The sequence below is a fragment of the Rhinoderma darwinii genome, chromosome 5 (assembly GCF_050947455.1).
Source record: "Rhinoderma darwinii isolate aRhiDar2 chromosome 5, aRhiDar2.hap1, whole genome shotgun sequence".
NCBI classification, from domain to species: Eukaryota; Metazoa; Chordata; class Amphibia; order Anura; family Rhinodermatidae; genus Rhinoderma; species Rhinoderma darwinii.
This window is the reverse complement of record NC_134691.1, coordinates 45,032,095-45,057,473: the sequence shown is the minus strand read 5'-3', so window position 1 is coordinate 45,057,473 and position 25,379 is coordinate 45,032,095. Positions and strand designations below refer to the sequence as shown.

The window sequence follows — 25,379 nt, the reverse complement described above, 5'->3', positions numbered from 1 at the left end:
CACCGTCGCTTCCAGCAGATATGTTTGGACCCTCCCCTTCCTGGTTCCCTAATTTTAGTGCCTTGATACATCGCCTTTTGAAACAGAAGAAATGTTCCCCTCGGGCCGGCACAACTGGATAATTTTCTTTCCTGAATCATTGGAGCCTTAACTTATTTTATTTTTTCATAGACGTAGTGGTATGAGGGCTCTTTTTTTACGGGACGAGCTGTAGCTTTTATTGGTACATATTGGGGTACAATCAACTTTTTGATCACTTGTTATCCTTTTTTTGGGAAGCAAGGTGACAAAAAAAAAAGAAATTCTGCCATAGTTTTTTAGTTGTTTTTTTTTTTATACAGCGTTCAACATGCGTTATAAACTACATGTTACCTTCATTCTGCGGGTCAGTACGATTCCGTCGATACCAAATTTATAGAACTTTTTTTATAACTTTTTGCACAATAAAATTACTTTTGGAAAGAGAATGTATTTTTTCTGTCGCCAAGTTGTGAGAGCCATAACTTTTACATTTTTTCGTCGATGCAGCTGTTTTTTGCGAGACGAGGTATAGATTTTATCGGTACCATTTTTGGATACATGCGACTTTTTGATCACTTTTTATTTCAATTTTTGGAAGACAGTGACCAGTAATTATGGCAGTGTTCTTGAGGTTTTTTTTTTACGGCGTTCACTGCGCTGGATAAATAACATAATATTTTTATAGTTCAGGTCGTTACGGTCGCAGCGATACCAAATATGTATGGCTTTATTATTTTTTTCTATAATAAATGACTTGATAAGTGAAAAAGGGCGATTGTGTTTTGTGTTATTATTTTAAACTTTTATTGTATGTTTTACAACTTTTATTTTTACTTTTTTACACTTTTTTTTTACACTTTTCTTTAGTCCCACTAGGGGACTTGAATGTCCAACTGTTTGTTTGATGTTCTAATACATTGCACTACCTATGTAGTGCAATGTATTGGAACTGTCAGTTGTTCACTGACAGCAAGCCGATCAGGCTCCGCCTCTGGGCGGGGCCTAATCAGCTTACGTAATGGCAGACAGGAGCCCATTGTTAGGGCTCCTGTTGCCATAGTAACAGTCGCCAGCCTTGCCATCGCATGGCAAGGCTGCCGATTTTCTACAAACCTCTAGGATGCAGCGATCACAATGGATCGCTGCATCGAAGGGGTTAATGCCAGGAATCGGAGCTAGCTCCGGTTCCTGGTGATAGATCGGGGTGTCCGCTGTAACATACAGTGGACACCCACTGCTGATGACGCCAGCTCCGCTTCTGAGCCGGAAGCTAAGGCGGCGCCATCTTGCCGATGGTACCGGAAGCCTCCTGGGCCCCGCCGACGACGAGGCATAGGAGGATTCCGTTACAGGCTGATCGGGAGGTAAGCATTAGCCCTCCGATCGCCTTTGCAGCCACCGGCAACCCAGCGATCACGTTGCTGGGGTGTCGGTGGCTATAAACTCCTCACATGCTGCGATCTCTATTGAACGCAGCATGTGAGGGGTTAATCGGTCGGATCGGAGGCCAGCTCCGGTCCTGGCCGATACCTCAGGGTGCCAGCTGTAACATACAGCTGTCACCCGGCGGTGATGTTGCTGGCTCAGCTCCTGAGCCAGCTTCATCTCCATGATGTACAGTAACGTCAAAATGCAGTAAGACACCGGTTTTAATGACGTTAATATACGTGATCCGGCGGGAAGGGGTTAAAGTGTAACTAAACTACTAAAAAACTTCTGACATGTCATAGTGAAATGTCAGAAGTTTTGAACGGTGGGGGTCCGAGCACTGAGACCCCCATGGATCGCTATAACAAAGTGGCAGAAGGACCGCTGTGCCGCTTAGTTTCTGATCTGCTCTTCTTGAAAAGCCGAGCAAGTGGTGTACCACTCCGAGGAATGACGATCAGAAACGAAGCGGCTTAGCATTCAATCGAGTGCTTTTGCCGCTTCACTTTAGCGATCGGTGGGGGTCTCAGTGCTCAGACCCCCCACCGATTAAAAAGTCTGACATATCACTATGACATGTCAAAAGTTTTATATTAAGAATATATTCTGTGAGAAAAGAGAGAAATAGTAAAAATAAGGGCCAGCACCTATTAGACCCTCGCCCGCCCACCACCCTGTCCCTGATAACGGTATGCGCCGTTTGCATATTGCCAATGCTGCCTGTGGCAGCATATGGCAAATAGTAACAGCCAGGGATCAATCTGAGTGGTCCCTGCAGTGATCTATGTAAGTCTGTTTAGAAAATACAACAAGGACATTGGCTGTCTTCCTCTCCCCTCACTGTAGTTGATCTGTGAGTGAAGAGAGAGACACTATAACCAAATCCTGAGCTGTACAAATGAAGTAAAGTGAAAAAAACCACAAACTTTTCATGTCTGTGCCCCCTGATCACCCCATTTGTGCCCCCTCATCCCCTGTGTGAGCACAAGTGATCAGCCAGTTTTACATATATTTTTTGGCGCTGGATTTAGGAATCTATTTATCTACCTAGTGATAAACTTTTTTTTTTTTTCTTAGTTTGAAAAAAAATACCAAAAAACAAAGAAAATGTTTTTTAGACATAAAACGTAAAAAAACGTAGTAGCCTAATGGTTACAGTTCTACCTAAATAATGGCTCAGAGAAGGTTTACTGTGGAGCAAGCGTACACCTTGATATGCTCCGGCAGTTCAGGCAGCCACACCGACTGCTTCAGAGGTGGAACTTTTTTCAGACAGTGACGGCTCAAGTTATACTTCTACCTCTGGACCCCAGGCCCTATGGTGGTAGAATCAATTGTTGCTGTCAAATCCCCGGTGCAGGGTCAAGTGGTGCAGGGCCTCCCATGTTCTGGGATCCTGCAATTTAATTTACCTCCAGGTCCCGCAACTGTCAGCAATCCCAGGAATAAATGTGGATGTTGCTAATTATACCCCTTTGAACTTCTTCCACATATTTGTCAGTGACCAAGTCCTGGAGTTAATTGTCCAATAGACATATATCTATGCAAGACAGTTTATTGCACAGAAACCCACATCCATCTACTCATCATGGACCCCTACTAGTGTCCCTGAGCTTAATTTTTTTTTAGGCCTAATCTAAATATGGGGTTGGTCAAAAAACAACTATCCGCTCCTACTGGGCATCAAGAGCTGTCCACACTACCCCTGTATTTGCAGCAGTTATGTCCCGATACCGATATGAATCTATAATGCGCTTCATGCATTTTACAGATACCTCCCAAGTCCCCCAAAGAAATTAACCAAGCTACGGTCGCCTTAATAAATTGAGGCCTTTAATTTCCCTCCTACAAGAATCTTTCGTCAAATTCTACACCCCAGATCAAAATTTATCGGTGGATGAATCCCTGATTAGCTACAAAGACCGTCTTTCATTCCGGCAGTTCATCCCCTCCAAAAGTGCAAAATATGGCGTTAAACTATATAAAGTGTGCTAGAGCACAACAGGTTACACCTGTGGTTTCTTGATCTATGAAGGCAAAGACCGCCAAATTAATCCCCCAGGCTGCCCATAGACAATTGGCACATCTGGCAAAATTGTGTGGGACCTAATGGTGCCATTCCTGCACCAAGGGTACCACGTCTACACTAATAATTTTATAGCAGTGTCCCCCTTTTTAAATCCCTCCATGCTGCAAATACAGGGGCCTGCTAAACAGTCCATAAAAACAGAGTGGGATTCCCAAAGCAATTGGTGTCCAGACGTGTGGAAAGGGGGGCGTCATTCACACTGGTAAGCGAGCAGTTACTTGTAGTAAAGTGGAATGAGAAGAAGGACATCTATATGTTGTCCACTATGCATCCAGGCACCACGGTGGCTGTTAGAGAGAGGGGGCCATCGTGGAAAAGCGTAGGCCTGTCTGTGTGACAGAGTACAATAAATTCATGGGGGTGTAGATCTGTCGGACCAGATGCTTCAACTGTATTTAGTGAAGCGGAAGACCAGGGCCTGGTACAAAAAGGTAGCAATCTACCTAATTCAGATCACTACCTATAATGGGTTTGTACTTTATAAAAAAACACAAGGAACGCTCACCTTCCTCCAGTTCCAGGAGGAGGTTATTGAGCGTCTCCTATTTTACTCCAATGACCCTGCATAACCCTACAAGTCTGACGATGTGCAAAGTCTTTCAGAGCGCCATTTTCTTCACCCCGTCCCTTCCACCGAGACGCAAAGATATCCCCAAAAAAAGGTGCCGGATTTCCAGTAAGCATGGAAGGAGGAGGGATAGTCGATTCTACTGCCCGATGTGCCCATTTCAACTAAATTTAAATTTATATTTTCATTTTAGTTTGTGGGCTTTCCAAGTGGGGAGGAATTCTTTTGGGAGAGGTAGTAGAGTTTATTTATTCAGAAAATATTTTAACCCTTTCATATTTTAGATCATTTTTTTTCTTTTGAACAAAGCTGTTATTTTTATTAATATTTCTAATTGGTGATACGGGCATGATCTTTTTTTTTTATTTGGAGGATCACTAATAATCGAGCTGTTCCTAATCAATACACTATGGGCTTTACTACATTTGGGTTTTCGCAGGACCTCCTGCATCCGACAATGCTTCTGGAAATACTGACATCATTTTGGGGATTAGTGATCCTTTAGGGTATATTCACACGCTTAAAAAAAACGTCTGAAAATACGGAGCTGTTTTCAAGCCAAAACAGCTCCTGATTTTCAGCTGTTTTTTAAGCAACTTGCGTTTTTTGCGGCGTTTTTTACGGCCGTTCTTGGAGCTGTTTTTCTATTGAGTCAATGAAAAACGGCTCCAAAAACGGCTCAAGAAGTGACATGCACTTCTTTTTACGTTGCTTTATTTTACGTGGCCGTTTTTAAAAACGCCCTGTGGGAACGGAACGCCGTTTTTCCCATTGAAATTAATGGGCAGATGTTAGGAGGCGTTCAGCCCCCCGCATGTTTAGACGTTTTTCGGGGCGTTTACGGCTCGAAGAACGGCTGAAAATCGCCTGTGTGAACATACCCTTACTGTTCCTATAGATGGTTTTGGACACTGCCCCTTTATATATACTTTAACCGTTGGTTGTTTTGTGCACATAACAGTTCCTACCTTGCTGGGCAGAATCAGTTGGCACGTTCGTCATATAGGGATTGATGGAGCTAAAGAGACGTTGTACAACCAGTCACTGAAAAAAAAAAACCTTGTCATGACAGCCGTGCAGGTGTTGAGTGAACAGACTCGAGTTTGCAACATAGTTGGATGCATTTTCCTCCATTATTTTTTTTTAAATATTGCCCGTCACTCCAGTATAGTTTATTTTTTCCTCTCTGACTGATTTTATATTAGGACAGAATTCTGTCCACAATGACATCAGATGAGGGACAACTGCTTCTTTAGCAAGCCATAGTCATAAGTACAGGCAAATACGTCTATAGCGACATGCATCCGTTATAAATACACAGCTTCACTTCTCTTTTGCATGCTCACTACACCACTAGATGAATACCTTTAGGGGGTCTAGTTTTTAAAATGGGGTCATTTCTGGGTGTTTTTTTTTTTTGCTCAGGCAGCTCATTGCTTCTAAATGCTTGATATGGGGCCTATAATTTATTCAATTGTGCCCTGAAAGCCTCCATGTGCTCCCTTCCTTTTGGGCCCTGCCATGCGTCCAGGCAGCGTTTTAGGGCCACAATGAGGGTACTTTTGAAAACAGGAGAAACAGCTTGATGGATTTTGGGGTGTGTTTCTTCATTCTCATGTTCGCTTTACAAAGAAATCTGTCTTTACAATGACACATTTGTGTAAAAAGTGGAATTTTATTTTCTTCCACGTGCTTTACATTAAATTTAGCAAAAAACTGTGGGGTCAAAATGTTTGTGGCATCAAAGGGGGTCTAGTTTTCTAAATGGGGTAATTTATGGGGAGTTTCTATCGGTCTAGCAGCTCAAAGCCTCTCCAAATATGCGGTGGGGTCTAAAACATTTTCAAGCAAAATATGTATCCTGAAAGCCTCCAGGTGCTCCCTTCCTTTTGGGCCCTGCCGTGTGTTCAGGCCGCGTATTAGGGCCACAATGGTGGTATTTATGAAGACAGGAGAAACAGGGTGATAGATTTTTGGGTGTGTTTCTTTATTCTCATGTTCGCTTTACAAAGAAATCTGTCTTTACAATAACACGTTTGTGGAAAAAGTGGAATTTTATTTTTTTTCACCTGCTTTGCATGAGTTCTTACAAAAAAACTGTGGGGTCAAAATACTCACTACACTTCTAGATAAATACCTTAATAGGTATAGTTTTCAAAATGGGGTCATTTGTGGGGGTTTCCATCATTCTGACCCCTATGAGGCCCTGAAAACCTGGTGCAGGAAAACAAAATGTACTTCAAAATGTATGAAATGATTATTAAATTTGTAAGTCTTCTAAATTGTTCAAAATGTATTTTATTTTTTCAAAATTGCTGCTGGAATAGAGTAAAGAGATGGAAATATATATTTAATTAAAAAAATGTACAGTATGTATGTACACATATGTGACATATTGCCAGTTCCAAATAGGGAAACATGTTAATGTTAATTTTTACAAAATGTCATAAATTTAGATATTTTTTCATTAATTTACACAAATCGTATCAGTCTACTTTTACCAATAAAATAAAGTACAACATGGGACAAAAAAACGATGTCAGAATTCCTTGGATATGCAAAACTATTGCAGAATTATTCTCTGATAAAGTCACACATACCAGATTTGACAAATCTGGCTTGGTCATTAAGGTCCAAACAAGCTTGGTCATTAAGGGGTTAAAGAGAGGTGATACCTTTTTTTTTATTCTTTTTTTTTGTTTCTCTAATAAAACAGTGTGTTTGGTGCAACTTTCTAAATACTTTTTATTAAAAATTATTTTTACTTTTTGAGATACAGCTGCTTTATATCCTGAATAAATAGCGTCTGTATCTAGTGCTAAAACCTGTATCCGTCAGGTTAGTGGCACTGACGGGTACTGTGTCAGCGGGTTGGGGGGGGGGTCGAATTGCGTGCGAGGGGAGAGAAGGGGGCCCAAGTTGTGTCAACAGCCCAAGGCACAGGGTACACTTAATCCGCCACTGCTGAGTGACCACACCCAGCACTCTGGGTCAAGTCATATAACATTGTAACAATATGCAGCCCATTATTGCCCCAGATATACTACAGTAGTTTGGGAAATTTTACTGGGAAAGTGTTGCCCTGGTATAACACGGGTGCCCTCGCTTCCAGCAGATGTGCTATGTCCCTTCCCTTCCTAGTTCCTAAATACTAGGGCCCTGAAACTGAAGGAATGTTCCCCTCTGGTCTTCAGATCGGGATGTTTTTTCATCGCCGCATTACTAGTGCCATAACTTTTTTATTTTTCGGTTGATGGAGCAGTGCGCGGGCTTGTTTTTTGTGAGACAAGCTGTAGATTTTATTGGTACCATTATGGGACATATACGACTATTTGATCACTTTTTATTTCATTTTTAGAAGAGGAAATTACCAAAACAAGCAATTCTGGAATAGTTTTTTATTGTGATTATTTTTGGCATTCACTGTGCGCCATAAATTACATGTTAATTTTATTCTGCGGGTTGATACAAATACGGCAATACCAAATTTAGTTTTTTTCATGTATTGCAGCTTTTACACAAATCACTTTTTAAAAAGAAAAAAAAATTCCTGTGTCTCCCTATTCTAAGACGCATAACTTTTATTTTTTACGTCGACAAAGCTATGTCAGGGATTTTTTGCAGGAAGGGCTGTCGTTTTTATTGGTACTATTTTGGTGTAAATTTGACTTTTTCATTACTTTTTATTCAATTTTTTTATCGATTTATTTCTAGAGTAGGAAATTATACAGCTTTCTGATATATATGTATTTTAAATTTGGATCATATGCCTTTTTATACCAGTGTAGTTGTAGTGGTACTGCTCACAGATTAGTCCATAGAAATTAATTTATAGGATAACTGAATAGACTAAGGATGGCGGCAGTCATGTGACCCCTGGCATTCAGGTAATACTGTCCGGGTATATAACAGGTGAATAATAGGTTATTGAAGAGCAGAAGTTATAAAGTATTTCTACCTACAGCAACATCTCATCTTGCCTGTCAGTGTCTGTGAGGAGCAGCTCTTCTCCCTGTCTCCTCTGTGTGTTGTTAATAAAGTTAAAGGGGTTTTACCAGCCAATAAAAATTGATGGCCTATCCTCAGCATAGGCCATCAATTGCTGATGGGTCGGGGGCTGACTCCTGGGACCCCCGCCGATCAGCTATTTTGAAGAGGCTGCAGCGCTCGTAAGCCCCTTCATTTCTTCTTGCTCACTGTGAATGTTCGACACATTTAGTGGCGATTCACAGGTATTGCAGCCTTCTTCTCCCATTGAATTCAGATGCTCATCTCATGAACAGTGCGGCCCTGCTGTCTCCTTCTGTGTATTACATGAGAGGTGTGCAGTATGGGTAATATAAAAGTCCATGCGGAACAGTCCAAGAGGACAAAACACAGTAGTAGAGTATATTACAGTAATCAGTAAGTGCTGCACAATGTTATTTATTACATATAATTGGGGGTACACTTTATATTATGAAATTATTAGAATCTAGGCTATAGATGGAATCTATGAGGTGTTTTCCCAAAAATGGATTGGACTGAAATAAAAACATCAAGTGACAGAACCAAATACTAAACAAACTGAAAAAATCACATAACATATAACAGAATACCTTCCGCAGGGGCGTAGCTAGGGGGGGGCAGGCGGGGAATGTGCCCCGGGCGCAGTTCAGAGGGGGGCGCCAGCGCCACCTCCTCCTGCACTATAATTGTACGTGTGTCGCAAGGACACAGGTACAATTAGAAGCAATGAATGACCGGGCACGTTCCGTGCCCGGCCTTTCCGCGCCTTTCCACGAATGAAGCAACTGGTACCTTTTGTACCAGTAAAGCTTCCGTCGATGAAAGGCGCTGACTGACTGACAGGGAAAGTCATCCTGCCCAGCCAATCAGCGCCTTTCTTAGATGCTGTGTTCAACTCCCTGAAGACCTGCGCAGAAGAGAGCAGGTCTCCATGGCTGCCGGACGGCGTGGGAGCGGGAATAAGGTGAGTTTGAATTTTTTTATTTTTTTAAATTGTAATAAAAGTGTGTGGCTGTATCTGCGAGGGGAGGGGGGAACTTTGTCTACACGGGGGGGGGGACTTTGTCTACACGGGGGGCCTTTATCTACGGGGGGGGGGCTTTATCTACAGGGGAACTATATCTACAGGGGAACTATATCTACAGGGCTGGGCTATATACAGAGGAACTATATCTACAGGGGGGCTATATACTGGAGTGGGCTGTCTATAGAGCACCATATACAGGGGTGGGCTATAGCTACACCTGTAGATATAGCCCACCCCTGTATATGGTGCTCCATAGATAGCCCACCCCTGTTTATAGCCCCCCTGTAGTTATAGTCACCCTGTATATAGCCCAGCCCTGTAGATATAGCCCCCCCTGTAGATATATTCCCCCTGTATATAGCCCACCCCTGTATATAGCCCCCTGTAGATATAGCCCCTCTGTAGATATAGCCCCCCTGTGTATAGCCCACCCCTGTTGATATAGCCCCCCTGTGTATATCCCAGCCCTGTGTATATCCCAGCCCTGTGTATAGCCCAGCCCTGTGTATAGCCCAGCCCTGTAGATATGGTCCCCCTGTAGATATGGTCCCGCTGTAGATAGCCCAACCCTGTATATAGTCCCCCTGTAGATATAGTCCCCCTGTAGATATAGCCCACCCCTGTATATAGTCCCCCTGTAGATATAGCCCACCCCTGTATATAGTCCCCCTGTGGATATAGCCCACCCCTGTATATAGTATCCCACAAATAGCTCCCCCTATAGTGCTCCACAGAAAGCCCACCCCTGTATATAGCCCCCTTGTACATATAGTCCACCCCTGTATATAGTGCTCCACAGATAGCCCACCCTTGTATATAGCATATACAGGGGTGGGCTATCTGTGGAACACTATATACAGGGGTGGACTATCTAGTGGAGCACTATATACAGGGGTGGACTATATGTACAAGGGTGGGCTATATACAGGGGTGGGCTATCTGTGAAACACTATATACAGGGGTGGACTATATGTGGAGCACTATATACAGGGGTGGGCTATATCTACAGGGGGGCTACATACATGGTTGGGCTATCTGTAGAGCTCTATATACAGGGGTGGGCTATATCTACAGGGGGCTATATACAGGGGTGGGCTATCTGTAGAGCACTATAGGGGGAGTTATTTGTGGGACACTATATACAGGGGTGGTCTATATGGGGGCACTATCTACAGGGGCCCTATGGCAGGCACTATCTACAGGGGGCACAGTGTGTGTGTGGGACACGGTGTATGGTGCTATTATAATTAGAGGTGCAGTGTATGGCGCTATTATATGTAGGGGCGTAGTGTGTGGTATAATGATAACGTTATATTTATTTATAGGTGCAGAAATGTAGGTAAAGTGAGAAGCTGAAGACATCTGAGCGGCAAACTGCAGAAATGGGCTGTGACCGGGAGAAGTCATCATAGAGGTCTGGACCGGATGGAGAGGAAGAACTAGAATCTGAGACGTCACCGGTGAGTCACTTAATGTAAATGTTTGTTCTGCCTCTAATCAGTATTGTAGTCACTGTATGATGTGCAGAGAGATGATGGGTGGTATGATTATGATAGGATTTATTTTTTGTGAAACAGCATCTCCCAGCATATCCTTATCATTGTTTGGGCCATGCTGGGAGCTGTAGTTGTACGCCGTACACACCTATACACCAGGGGTTGCACTAAATTGAGCTGTATTTGTGCTGGTGTTGTATATATGTAGTGAGCTTGCTTCTGGGGCTGTATATATGTACTGAGCTTGGTTCTGGTGTTGTGTATAGAACCATATTGCTTGTGAAATGTACAAATGTTTATATGCTCGAGTTACATAAAAAGAAATGACACGTCGATTGGTAGAGAAAACAAACACGGCGAGGGGGAAGGAGATGTCGGGAAAGAGGTTGCGGGGGGCGCCAAACGGAATCTTTGCCCCGGGTGCTGGTGAACCTAGCTACGCCTCTGGCTTCCGGAAAGATCCATGATTACTGACACTGAAGAACTATCTACACAGCTCTGTATATAATATTCACTGATATGTTCTTCATCAATGTACCTGCTGCTCACATACCAATGCTCATTGTGACATCACTACTACATACCAGTGCTCATTGTGACATCACTTCTACATACCAATGCTCATTGTGACATCACTACTACATACCAATGCTCATTGTGACATCACTACTACTATAAGGGCAGCTCTCCCAGGGCGGGGCCTTTAGAATCTTGCTGATTGGTTCTTGTGCGCTGCACGTCTCGTTAATTAGCAAAGTGATTACAAAATGTTGAGGAAAGTGAAGAAAGGTTTGAAACTCGATAAGAGTTCCAGTCTGACCCGGGCCGAAAAAAATATCTGGTAAGTGAAGGAGGAGAATCTCAAGTGTTTCTAAAATGTTTAGATTTCCACAATATTATTAAACACGAGATGATGTTTTGTAGAAACATTTTGTCTCTACGAAGCTTGTCCCTGTTCACACTGGGAATAAATAAATCCTGTATTTTATAGTGTGAACAAAGGTTTATTTCTTCAGGTTATGTAAGAGAAGTAGATATCCCAGATCTGCTGTTCCATCAGGAATCATAACAAGGGATTGTGTGTTTTACCCCCAGAGCTGCTGGATCCCAGCTACAGACAATCTGCCCTGGGATGTTCAGATACTGATTTCTCCTGCATTACAATGACTATTGAGCAGTAATCATATTTGTACAGTATATGTATGTGGAGAATATATATAGACACAGACCTTGCACTTGACATGCATTTAACTTGTGCACAACTTTTCTTTATGTCCATGTCTTTCTGATTAATATTCATGTACATGTAACTCAGTGTAACTCTATGGACTGTAACTGTCACTCGCAGTTTACATTGGAGCCATCACTCCACAAATAATAAATGTATCTCCAGTCTTATAGAGGGAGTTATGAGTATGGGGCCCCCCTCTATTACCTCATATGGCCCAATAGGTCAGTATAACCCCTTCCCTCTTTGGCCGCTTTTGACCTTCCTGACAGAGCCTCATTTTTCAAATCTGACATGTTTCACTTAATGTGGTAATAACTCCGGAATGCTTTTACCTATCCAAGTGATTCTGAGATTGTTTTCTCGTGACACATTGGACTTTATGTTACTGGCAAAATTTGCCCGATACATTCAGTATTTAATTGTGAAAAACACCAAAATTTAGCGAAAAATTGCAAAAATTAGCATTTTTCTCAATTTAAATGTATCTGCTTGTAAGACAGGCAGTTATACCACACAAAAATGCTGCTAACTAACATCCCCCATATGTCTACTTTAGATTGGCATCGTTTTTTGAACATCATTTTATTTTTCTAGGACGTTACAAGGCTTAGAACTTTAGCAGCAATTTCTCACATTTTCAAGAAAATTTCAAAATGATATTTTTACAGGGGCCAGTTCAGTTGTGAAGTGGATTTGAGGTCCTTAGATATTAGAAACCCCCAATAAGTCACCCCATTTTAAAAACTGCACCCCTCAAAGTATTCAAAACAGCATTTAGAAAGTTTCTTAACCCTTTAGACATTGCACAGGAATTAAGGCAAAGTAGAGGTGAAATTTACAAAGTTCATTATTTTTTTCCAGAAATTCATTTTGAATCCATTTTTTTTGTACCACAGAATGTTTTACCCAAGAAATGCAACTCAATATTTATTGCCCAGGTTCTGCAGTTTTAGGAAATATCCCACATGTGGCTCTAGTGTGCTACTGGACTGAAGCACCGGCCTCAGAAGCAAAGGAGCACCTGGTGGATTTTGGGTCTCCTTTTTATTAGAATATATTTTAGGCACCATGTCAGCTTTGAACAGGTCTAGTGGAACTAAAACAGTGGAAACCCCCCAAAAGTGACCCCATTTGGGAAACTACACCCCTCAAGGAATTTATCTAGGGATGTAGCAAGCATTTTGACCAGCCAGTTTTTTTGCAAAAATTTTTGGAACTAGGCCATGAAAATGAATATCTACATTTTTTCAAATAAAATGTAGGTTTAGCTAATTTTTTTTCATTTCCAAAAGAACTAAAGTAGAAAAAGCACCACAATATTTGTAGAGCAATTTCTCCCGAGTAAAACAATACCCCACATGTGATAATAAACAGTTATTTGGACACACAGCAGGGCTTAGAATGGAAAGAGCGCCATGAGGAAATTATCTAGGAGTACAGTGAGCAGTTTGACCCCACAGGTGTTTTACAGAACTTATTGGAAGTAGGCCGTAAAAATGAAAATCTACATTTTTTCAAATAAAATGTAGGTTTAGGTATTTTTTTTTTCATTTCCACAAGGACTGAAGGAGAAAAAGCACCATAAAATTAGTAAAGCAACTTCTCCCGAGTAAAACAATACCCCACATGTGGTCACAAACATCTGTTTGGACACACGGTAGGGCTCAGAATGGAACTAGCACCATTTGGATTTTGAATAGTGTCTGGGCGCCATGTCACATTTGCTGAGCCCCTGTAGTACTAGTACAGTGGAAACACCCCAAAATTGACTCCATTTGGGAAACTGCACCCCCTGAGGAATCATATAGGGGTATAGTGAAAATTTTGATCCCAAAGGTTTTTTGCTGAATTAATTAGAATTAAGCTATGAAAATGAAAAATAATTTTTTTTTCCAACAAGATGTAGTTTTAGATCAACATTTTTCATTTTTACAAGGAATAGAGAAGAAAAAGCACCCCAACATTTGTAAAGTAATTTCTCCCGAGTACGGTAACACCCCATATGTGGTTATAATAGGCTGTTTACGTATATGGTAGCATTCAGAAGAAAAGGAGCGGTACTTATCTTTTGGAGCGTAGAATTTGCTGGAATGGTTTGCGGACGCCATGTTGCATTTGCAAAACCCCTGATGTACAAAACAAAAGTGACCCCGTTTTAGAAACTACACCCCTAAAGGCATTTATCAAGGGGTGTAGTGAGAATTTAGACTCCACAGGTGTTTTTCAGAAATGAATACGCAGTGGATTGTGCAAAGTGAAAATTGCAATTTTTCCACTGATCTGCCTATTCATCGCACAATATGTTGTGCCCCTGGAGAATCTAACCCCATAAATTGTTAAGCGGGTTCTCCCGGGTATGGTAATGCCTTACTTGTGGCCATAAATTGCTGTTTGGGCACGCTGTAGGGCTAAGAAGGAATAGACCGCCATTTTGAGCATGGATTTTGCTTGGTAGTTTTGTTTGAGTTTTGCTGGTATTTCTGTTTATAATGTGGGGGCATGTGTAATCTGTGCGGAGAACATCAGGATATATGTAATCTGTGCGGAGAACATCAGGGTATATGTAATCTGTGCGGAGTACATCAGGGTATATGTAATCTGTGCGGAGAACATCAGGGCATAATAAGAGGGTATAATAATGGGGTAAATAATACAATTCTCCATAGATGTGTGTTACGCTGTGAAGCGATCCGTTATGCACAGGCCGGTGTAACACTGATAAACGGTTTTCTTTCTTATCCCCCTTTTGTAACACTCTGCACCTTTTGGGGACTTTTTCTCCTTCGTTGTTTGGGAAATATTGCTGGGAAAGTTTTCCGCTGGTATAATACGGGCGCCCTCGCTTCCAGCGGATGTGCTATGTCCCTTCCTTTTCCTAGTTCCTAAATACTAGGGCCCTGAAACTGAAGGAATGTTCCCCTCCGGCCTGCACATTCAGATGTTTTTTCATCACCGCATTACTAGTGCCGTAACTTTTTTGTTTTTCAGTTGATTGAGCGGTGTGCAGGCTTGTTTTTTGCGAGACGGGCTGTAGATTTTATTGGTACCATTTTGGAACACATACGACTTTTTGATCACTTTTTATTTCATTTTTTGGTAAAGGAAATTACCAAAAACAAACAATTCTGGAATCGTTTTTTATTGTTTTTTTTATCGGCATCCACAGTGCGCCATAAATTACATGTTAGCTTTATTCTGCGGGTCGATACGATTACGGCGATACCAAATTTATATAGTTTTTTTTTATGTATTGCAGCTTTTGCACAATAAAATCACTTTTTTTATAAAATCATTTGTTTTCTATGTCGCCATATTCTAAAACCCATAACTTTTTTATTTTTGCGTGCACAAAGCGGTGTCAGGGTTTATTTTTTGCGGGACGGATTGTCGTTTTTATTAGTACTATTTTGGAGTAAATGTGACTTTTTGATCACTTTTTATAGCATTTTTTGGAAGGAAATGTGACCTAAAAACAAAGATTCTGGCGTTGTTTTTCATGTTTTTTTTTACGGCGTTCACTGTGCGGGATAAATTACATAATAGTTTTGTAGTTTGGGTCGTTACGGACGCGGCGATACCAATTATGTATAGTTTTGTTTTTTTTTTATGGGTTTTCCCATAATAAAAGACTTACTATGGGAAAAAAGTCAGTTTAGCTTTATTTTTATTTGAAATGTGTGTGTTTTTATTGCTTTACCACATTTTTATTATCTTTTTTTTACTTTTCTGACTTGTCCCACTAGGGGACATGAGGGCCTGATGCCCCGATCGCTACTCTAATACACTGCACTACATACGAAGTGCAGTGTATTAGCGCTGTCAGTTATTCACTGACAGCAAGCCTATGAGGACACGCCGCAGGCGGGTCCTCATCGGCTCCCGTACAAGGCAAACTCGGACGCCATTTTCTGGCGTCCGATTGCCACAGCAACCCAGCGATTGCATCACTGGGTTGCCGGTAGGGTGAAAACCTATCAGATGCTGCGCTCTATTGAGCGCAGCATCTGAGGGGTTAATCTGCCGGATCGGAGAGTAGCTCCGGTGCTGGCAGTTACAGGAGGGTGCCAGCTGTATAATACAGCTGTCACCCCGCGGTGATGGTGCCGGCTCTGCTTCTGAGCCCGCACCATCACTGCGCCGTACATCTACGGCGCTTTGCGGGAAGCACCTCCCGACAGCGCCGTACATGTACGGCGCATGTCGGGAAGGGGTTAATGGTGGACAAGCTTGTAAGGGCTGTTTGCATGGAGTAATAACCCCCACTACCCTAATACTGCTATTTAGATATGATTTATGGAGGAATGTGTTGTATTATATATATATATATCTCTATCAGTATATTTATGTACTGAATGGCCACTTTCTTAGAGACACCTGCACTTTCACGGTTAGAGCTTCCCTTTATGAAAATTAGACATTAGTCATTAGACCCTGCGGTGCAGCATTAGATCAAGTATTTGTATGATGAGAAAAACCACTGTGCTCACTATTTAGCAATGTTGATTTCTACTTTATTCAGCATAAGCAGTAGTGGGATGTGGAGTGTTAACCTACGGCAGTTTCACGTGTACCCTTATACTTTGTAAAGGCCTCGGCGTTATATAGCAACAAGGCAACTTTAAATCGTACATTACAGTGATACATAAGACACAACAAATGTTTGGACAGAGTCTACGCAGTTACATCTGTATAAGATGAATAGAATAACATACTTTAACTTAAAAAATGCACTTAGATCTTTGCGATCAATAAGACCTAATGGAACGAGGGCTTCCGCCTGTAAGATCAATTTCTGCCTCTTTTTTGAAGCAAAAGGTTATGTCTATTCCCCCCCTGTGAAAGCGTGTTTAATGCACAAAATGCCCGCAATCCACATTCCCCTGGGATTACCTCCATGATATGTAAGCATGCGTTCACTAAAAGGAGGAGATCCCTACCTTGTACCCAATAGATCGTACATGCTGCCTGAATCTCTTGAATATCGGGTGGATGGTCCTCCTGATGTAATAGAGATTACAGGGACACATGACAATACACAACAAATTCAGTTCTACAGGTAATGAATGATGTTATCCACTTTAGTCGTCAAGCCTCCTAATTTCAATCCTTGCACGATTGAGTTGGCTGCAGAATCTGCAGTGTCCAGATCTATAATCTCCTCTCGGAGCCAACTCAATCGTGGAAAGAACCTGAAATAAGGAGGGAAACTATAGTCACACAGTTTAACCGCTTCCCGACCGCCCACTGTATATTCACGTCGGCACTTGCTGGGCTCTGTGCAGTGCCGACGTGAATTCACGGTGGGTGTTAAAAGCGCGATCCGGGTGTCTCAGAGTAGCGCTGACACCCGGATCGCGCTGTTATCACCTACCTCTGGTCCCGGAGATATGATCGGGACCTGATTAGTTCAGGTCCCGGTCATGTGATCGCAGGGAAAGTGTGTTGTAGCAACGAACTGGAAAGTTTGTTGCTATAACAAAGTGGAACGTTTGTTGCTACAACAAACTTTCCCGGGGACCGATTGCGGGTGCTGCAGTCGGTTATAAGGCAGAACCGGGGGCCATATAACAGCGCCCGGGTCTGCCATGCACAGCAGCCTATGAGAACCAGCCGGATGCTGGCTCTCATAAGCTTCCTGTCAGTGTGACTCTCAGCGTCACACTGACAGTTTATAATACGTTACACTACCTAGGTAGTGTAATGTATTATAGCAGCGATCAGTGCTGCCAGGCTTCAAGTAAAAAGTAAAAAATAAAGTAATAAAAAAGTTTTATAAAAGTGTAAAAACAAGTTATAAAAGTTACAAAAAAAAAGAATGCTTTTTTCCCTATAATAAGTCTTTTATTATAGGAAAAAAATGAAAATGTTAAAAAAAAGTACACATATTTGGTATCACAGCGTTCGTAACGACCCAAACTATAAAACTATAATATTATTTTTCCCGCACGGTGAACACCGCAAAAAAAATAAATTAAAAAACAATGTCAAGAATCACTTTTTTTTGGTCATCAACCCTCCCAAAATATAGAATAAAAAGTGATCAAAAAGTCGCATGTACCCCAAAATAATACCAATAAAAACTACAACCTGTCCTGCAAAAAACAAGCCCTTACACCGCTTTTTTGACGGAAAAATATAAAATTATGACTCTCAGAATACACAAAAAATAAATAATTTCATCAAAGTGATTTTATTGCGCAATCGCCACAAAACATAAAAAACCTATATACATATGGTATCGCCGTAATCGTACCGACCCGCAGAATAAAGTAAAATGTCATTTATACCGCACGGTGAACACTGTAAAAAAAATATACGAAAAACATTGTCAGAATTAATGTTTCTTTGTCACTTTGCTTCCAAAAAAATCTAATAAAATGTGATTTAAAAAAATCACATGTACCCTAAAATGGTACCAATGAAAAGTACAGATTGTCCCGCAACAAATAAGCCCTCACACGGCTCCGTTGGAGAAAAAATAAAAAAGTTCTGGCTCTCAGAATATGGCGATGCAAAATGTGCAGAGTGTTCCAAAAGCGGATAAGATTGGGCACCATTTATCAGTGCGACACCGGCCACATATCTGCGAATTATTATTTATGTACCCCATTATTATACCCTCTTATTATGCCCTGATGTACTCCGCACAGATTACATATACCCCCACATCATAAACTGAAATACCAGCAAAACCCCAAACAGAACAGTTACCAAGCAAAATCTGCGCTCCAAAAGCCAAATGGTGTTCCCTCCCCCCACAGCGTGCCCAAACACCAGCTTACGTCCACATATATGACATTTTATATCTGGGAGAACCCGCTCAACATTGTATGAGGTATTTGTCTTCAGTGGCACAAACTGGGCACAATATATTGTACATTAAAATGGCATATCAGTGGAAAATTTTAATTTTCACTTTGCACCATCCGCTGCGCATTAACGCCTTGGCGCACCACGACTTAATAGCATGTCGTGGTGCGAGGGGTTATTTATGGAGCGGGCTCATGCGCTGTGCACGCTCCATATTCTGCAGGTGTCAGCTGTGTATTACAGCTGACACCCGGGACTAACGGACAGGAACAGCGATCGCGCTGTTACAGGAGCCTGTATAATGACATTATACTGCAATACATTAGTATTGCAGTGTATTGTACCAGCGACCTAATGATCGCTCGTTCCAGTCCCCTAAAGGGACTTTTGGGAGGTTTCCACTGTTTTGGTACCTCAGGGGCTTTGCATATGCGACATGACACCCGAAAACCATTCCAGCTAAATTTGAGCTCCAAAAGCCAAATATTGTTCCTTCCCTCCTGAGTCCTGCCGTGGGTCCAAACAGCAGTTTATTACCACATATGGCGTATTGCTGTAATCAGGACAAAATGCTTTACAAATTTTGGGGTAATTTTTCTCCTTTATTCATTGTGAAAATTAAAAATTTCTATGTTTTTTCAGAAAAAAGTAGATTTTCATTTTCACGGCCTAATTCCACTAAATTCAGCAAAAAAACTGTGGGGTCAAAATGCTAACTATACCCCTAGAACAATTCCTTGAGGGGTGTAGTCTTCAAAATGGGGTCAGTTTTGGGGGGATTCCACTGTTTTGCTTACTCCAGGGCGTTGCAAACGCGATATGGAACTGAAAACCAATCCAGCAAAATCTGCGCTTCAAAATCCAAATGGCGCTCCTTCCCTTCTGAGCTCTGCCGTGGGTCCAAACAGCAGTTTAGTACCACATATGGGGTATTGGCGTGAAGTAGCTTTACAAGTTCTGGGGTGCTTTTTAATCTTTATTCCTTGCAAATATTATTTTTTTTAATATTTTTTCAGAAAAAAAAGTAGATTTTCACTTTCACAGACAAACTTCAATAAATATAGCAAAATACCTGTGGGGTCAAGATGCTAACTATACCCCTAGATAAATTCCTTGAGGTGTGTAGTTTCCAAAACCGTCTCACTGTTTTGGCACCACAAGACCTCTTCAAACCTGACATGGTGCCTAAAATATATTCTAAAAAAAGGAGGCCCCAAAATCCACTAGGTGCACCTTTGCTTCTGAGGCCGGTATTTCAGTCCATTATCACACTAGAGCCACATGTGGGATATTTCTAAAATCTGCAGAATCTGGGCAATAAATATTGAGTTGCATTTCTCGGGTAAAACCTTCTGTGTTACAGAAAAAAATGTATTACAAATGAATTTGTAAATTTGTAAATTTCACCTCTACTTTGCTTTAATTCCTGTGAAGTGCCTAATGGGTTAAGAAACTTTCTGAATGCTATTTTGAATACTTTGAGGGGTGCAGTTTTTAATATGGGGTGATTTATGGGGTCTATCTAGTACATAAGGCCCTCAAAGCCACTTCAGAACTGAACTGGTCCCTGTAAAAATAGCCTTTTGAAATTTTCTTGAAAACGTGAGAAATTGCTGCTAAAGTTCTAAACGTTGTAACGTCCTAGAAAAATAAAATAATGTTCAAAAAACAATGCAAATATAAAGTAGACATATGGAATATATAAAATAGTAACTATTTTGTGTGGTATTACTATCTGTTTTACAAGCAGATACATTTAAAATGAGAAAAATCATAATTAACTCTTTCAGCACCCTGGACAGTGACTATCTCCTGACGTCGCGTACCGGAATTTTTTTTGCCGGGTTCGGCCAAAACGAGTTCGGCCGAACCCGGTGAAGTTCGGTTCGATTGTCCGGGTTCGCTCATCTCAAAGACACTCCATTTGGATGTTTGGAAACAGAAAAGCACGTGGTGCTTTTCTGTTTACATTCATCCTTTTGACAGCTGGTGCGCTGTTTCAGTCGGTTCGCACGGAAGTGCTTCCATGCGACCAGCGTGGTTTTCACGCACCCATTGACTTCAATGGGTGCGTGATGCGCGAAATACGCGGAGATATTGAGCATGTCGCGCTTTTTGCGCAGCTGACAAACGCTGCGCAAAAAGCACGGACTGTCTGTACTGCCCCATAGACTTGTATTGGTCTGTGCGTGGCGCGTGAAAACCACGCGGCCCGCACGGACCCAATACACGCTCGTGTGAATCCCCCCTTATTACCACATAAAGAGACACATGTCAGATTTGAGAAAATGGGGCTGGTCATGAAGGTCAAAATGAGCTCGGTCTTGAAAGGGTTAAGTTGTTATGATGGTCCTCAATGGTTGCTTCTAGCAAAAACAGAGACGACATTATACTTTATAGTTCTGTCTGCCAAGTTCCTGGATCCTATAAGACATCCATACAGAATATGTGCACACTGATTCCAACTAATGTACTTACCATTTGTTTTCATCCTGATGGAATAAATGGGATCTGTCAGAGGAGACATTGTTTATTTATTGTATTGTTTCCATGTATAGTAGATGCAGTATACAGAATACATTCAGCTTTCTCTTTAAAGTCACTGCTAATGCTGCATGTACAATAATGATCCAGTCATTCAATGTTCTCATTTTCCTAATTATTTATTCAACTTTTAGGGCCGCCGATGACGAATCGGAAGAACGCCTCCAAAGGGAAGGCAGACAGTTCAGTGACCATCTTATAAACCCAGTGATCACCGATGTCCCTGACTTTAAGGAGAGATTATCTGGAGAACTGGTCTTCCTGAAAACATCCCAGATCGTCCATGGAATCTTCTCTGAGGTAATTGCAGTTCTATGTATCTGACCAGCAGGTTGTATATGAAGAGATGATTGTATATGGACGAGTGTTATTTTCATAAATGCTTTATGAATGTCATCAGTGAATATATTCAGAGTAATATTGGTCATACATCTTCCATATGTTCTGTCTGATCTCCAGGTTGGGCTGAGAATGAAGCTCTGCTGTGAGAGAAGTTGTAGATCTGTCCAGTACATTGTACAGCACTGTCCTCTGTATACAGCAGTGGTGACTAGTAGCTGTATACAGAGGTTAGGATAGGGAAGGCTATATATAAAACCAGTGTATACTCCCAGTGTGTAATTCTGTCTCCATTTACTTACGCAGCTGATTAAAAAAGAGAAGATCGGACAAAAGAGGGAGAAAATTATCGAGTTTAGGAGAGCGCCTCTAATAACAGTGCTGGCTGTAATATCAAGGCAGCAGGATTCATTTCTGGCGGAGGAACTCCTATGGATAGATTACAACCCTCTAATGGATGAATTCATGCCTAGAAGGTAAGGGATCATGGGAATTATATATCCTTCCATATGTCCACTAAACTGATCACATTACCATAGAAAACCTCACTAATTTTGCAGTAATGCATCATATGGTATATTGCCACAAGTCTTATCTACTATAAATCTCAATATACTTTGTGTTATAACAGCCCCCTCCCCCATAATGAGCTGTGTAATATGTGGTGCTGTCTAAATAAAGGCTGATAATAATAATATGAACTATAATGTAGTAAGAATTATAACTTATAATATAGAGAAATTGTTCCAACAATGATTCTCCGCTAAATCTTATTCTCTGTCTTCTTCATTTCCTGCAGGATGTGGCCGGTGTCCAAAATCAAGATGGCCACAAAACAGCTTCACCAATTATATCAAATTGTGTCTGTGGAAACTGAAGGAGAACATTTATTTCATGTTCATTCCCCAAAAGGAGAACGTGACAAAACCTTCCTTCAGTGGGAATATATAATCCATCACATCAACCAGCAGGAACCTGTGAGTCAAGATTTTATCCACTGAATTACTGGGGTTTTGTAGGTTTAGTGATGGAAAAGGAGAAATTGATGGCACAGAACAAAGAGACTTGTATTAGGACGTTCTGGTGAAGTCTAATGGAGATTGAAGGCCTTCTCCTGTATCTTTGACATAATGTTTCCTGCAGCTCAGCCGCTCATGCTTTATTAGGGTATGTTCACACGTACACGTCCGTAACGGCTGAAATCACAGAGCTGTTTTCAGGAGAAAACAGCTCCGCAATTTCAGACGTAATGGCAAGTGCAGGCGCTTTTCGCGGACGTAATTGGAGCTGTTTTTCCATTGTGTCAATGGAAAATGTCTCCAATTACGTCTCAAGAAGTGACAGGCACTTCTTTGACGCGGGCGTCTTTTTTACACGCCGTCTTTTGACAGCGGCGCGAGTAAATAAAATGACCGTCGGCACAGAACATCGTAAAACCCATTCAAATGAATGGGCAGATGTGTGCCGATGCTTTGGAACCGTATTTTCGGACGTAATTCGGGGCTAAAACGCCCGATTAACGTCCGTAAATAGGGTGTGTGAACCCAGCCTTAATAATAATAGTAATAGTAATAACCTTCATTTCTACAGCAGGTATAATATATTCCACGGGACAAATGAGCGGCCCCTGCCCGTTAGCGCTTACAATCTAGAGATGCCGGATTGTGGGGTTCCTTGTATGTCACAAATAGGAACTAACGTCTTTATTCATTGTCTTTCACAGTTTCATCTTGATGACATATTATCTGCAGATACAAGGTATGTTATTTATTTCACTCTCATCATTTTATTTTATGTCTTTTTTATGTTTTGTGCTGGGACATGTAGACCCCACAGGTTATATTAATAAATGAGGCCCTAGAGGCTGAGTCAGGACAAGGTACCATTTTTTTAATTAAAACATAGTATAAATTTAAACCCCAAGTATGAGAAATAGGGTAACATAAAATTCAGTAAAAGAAAGGACTGTGTCTCCAGAAGTTGTTCTATAACATACAATAATTCACATATCTTTTCATTTTTCCTTTTTTGCACTTCACAGGTCAATGGATTGGAAATTCAATGAAAAGATCCATAATATCGATCCTGAATGCTGGATAGAAGAGGAGAATATAAAGAGAAGTAAGTCGTCTTTTATAGTGTGTATGGTGTCTGTACATCAAGCTCTTATAGAAAGTGTGACTGCAGTTATTCCGTCTTCTCCTGGATAAGACGCTGCTTCCTATGTGAATGTCATGTGAACAGAAGGTGCTACAAGACGAAGTAATATGCAGGAGTTTAGTATCGGAACCTGATTACTTTACACAACCCGGGTAATAGAGGAGGTTACTGATTAAGGGGTCCCCCTCTATTATGTCCATATGCCCTAATAAATCTTAAATGTGCATCGCTGAATACGCCGTTCTCTTCAGAAGAATACACAGGGGGTCTAAATCTAATTTAGAGGAAAAATACAATGCTGCCGCTCATGGAAACCAATCATATCTCTGCTTTCATATTTTAACCTTCAATAGTACAATGGAAACTTAAATTTGATTGGTCGCCATAAACAAAGTCAGCTGTTCCTACCTACAATTGTTTATATACATTATTCCTGTATCCTTCTGGGCGGCCCACAATATTTACTAGAATATTACTGGAGCTCGTCCTCACTCAGCGATAGTGATGTACACCGCACCCCACCATACACGTAACCTGTGTGTACAAAAATTCCAGGATTTAGGCATGATGAGGTTAAAAATGCAATAGGCACTCAAAACCACAGCATTCACAAACAGTTGTGTAAATGGGTAGTCATAACTATCCATTCACTGCACAAAAAATTAACCAACACTGCAAAGTGTGAACGAGGCATAGTTTATATATTGTAGGTATATAAAGGTATTGCAGGTACTTTGTGTTGCGGCTTTATAATTGTGTTATTTTGTTTTAGGGGGCTGGCTAAGAATGAGTGATGATGTCAGATATTGGTGGAAAGTTGCTAAATCTAAAATCTCTGGAAAGAAAGTCACTCAAGAAAAAAGTAGAGAGAGCAAAGAAAGACCAGAAAACATTAAAGAACCCTCCTCTTCTTCATCATCTCAACCAGAGAGCTCAGACCCAGAGCCCACCGTGCAGGATGACCTTACAGAGCTAGTCCTGAAAGAGGTAGAAGATCCTAAGGAAAACATCAACTTATTAAGATCTGAGGAGCAGGACCTGAGAGAGAGGATCATAGAAGTGCAGAATGGACAGATTGTGAGACCACGCTCAAATCTCGGGTTAACATATGACAATGATTATACAACAACTTGGAGACTATCTGGCTGGTGGGAAATGATCAGCCTATAATTCTGCTTTATCAGAGGGTTACAAAATCAGACCCTTCCATCCGCTTTCAGGAATCTGTTAGGAGAATTTTCCATTCTTATCAATAAAAATTCAATGATTCATCTGAATAAGTGCTTCTTTTATTCTTGCGGCAAGGAGACAAATGGCAGATCAGCAGTTGTCTGAGCTTCATCACATAAGCACACGTTTATATAGGCTTTAACCACAACCAGGTGACATTTTGCACATGACAGTGAGTATCTTACACAAAATACTAGTCTAATGCAGTTTTGCTTCATATAGCATATTTTGACACTAACAACTGAAACTGGGATAAAGTTGAACTTCCTTAAAGTCCATCTGTCTCTATTGAGAAATCCAACTGCCCCAAACTTGAAAGCAAAGCATATTTAACACTTTATCAGAAAAATCATTTCCTGAGAAGTTCTGCATAGCTCAGTGTATATTTCATTTCATTGCATCAAATAAGCATACATTTTAAATAAAAC

At 41.2% G+C, this 25,379-nt stretch overlaps 1 protein-coding gene across 2 annotated transcripts in view; it reads left to right on the top strand.

Moving 5' to 3' along the window:
- The window catches only part of LOC142652384 (uncharacterized), a 32,295-nt gene extending 7,331 nt beyond the window's left edge, over positions 1–24,964 (top strand). The window contains exons 1-7 of one of the 2 annotated variants that reach the window (XM_075828018.1): positions 11,364–11,478; positions 21,357–21,522; positions 21,868–22,037; positions 22,361–22,538; positions 23,285–23,319; positions 23,603–23,682; positions 24,494–24,964. In XM_075828018.1, coding sequence (XP_075684133.1) covers positions 11,405–11,478; positions 21,357–21,522; positions 21,868–22,037; positions 22,361–22,538; positions 23,285–23,319; positions 23,603–23,682; positions 24,494–24,891 — 1,101 coding nt within the window. In that variant the 5' untranslated portion in view covers positions 11,364–11,404 and the 3' untranslated portion in view covers positions 24,892–24,964. Of the gene's footprint in view, positions 1–11,363; positions 11,479–21,356; positions 21,523–21,867; positions 22,038–22,360; positions 22,539–23,284; positions 23,320–23,602; positions 23,683–24,493 lie in introns of those variants that run through there. The other variant, XM_075828017.1, reaches the window with a different exon arrangement.
- Positions 24,965–25,379: the final 415 nt, after the last annotated feature.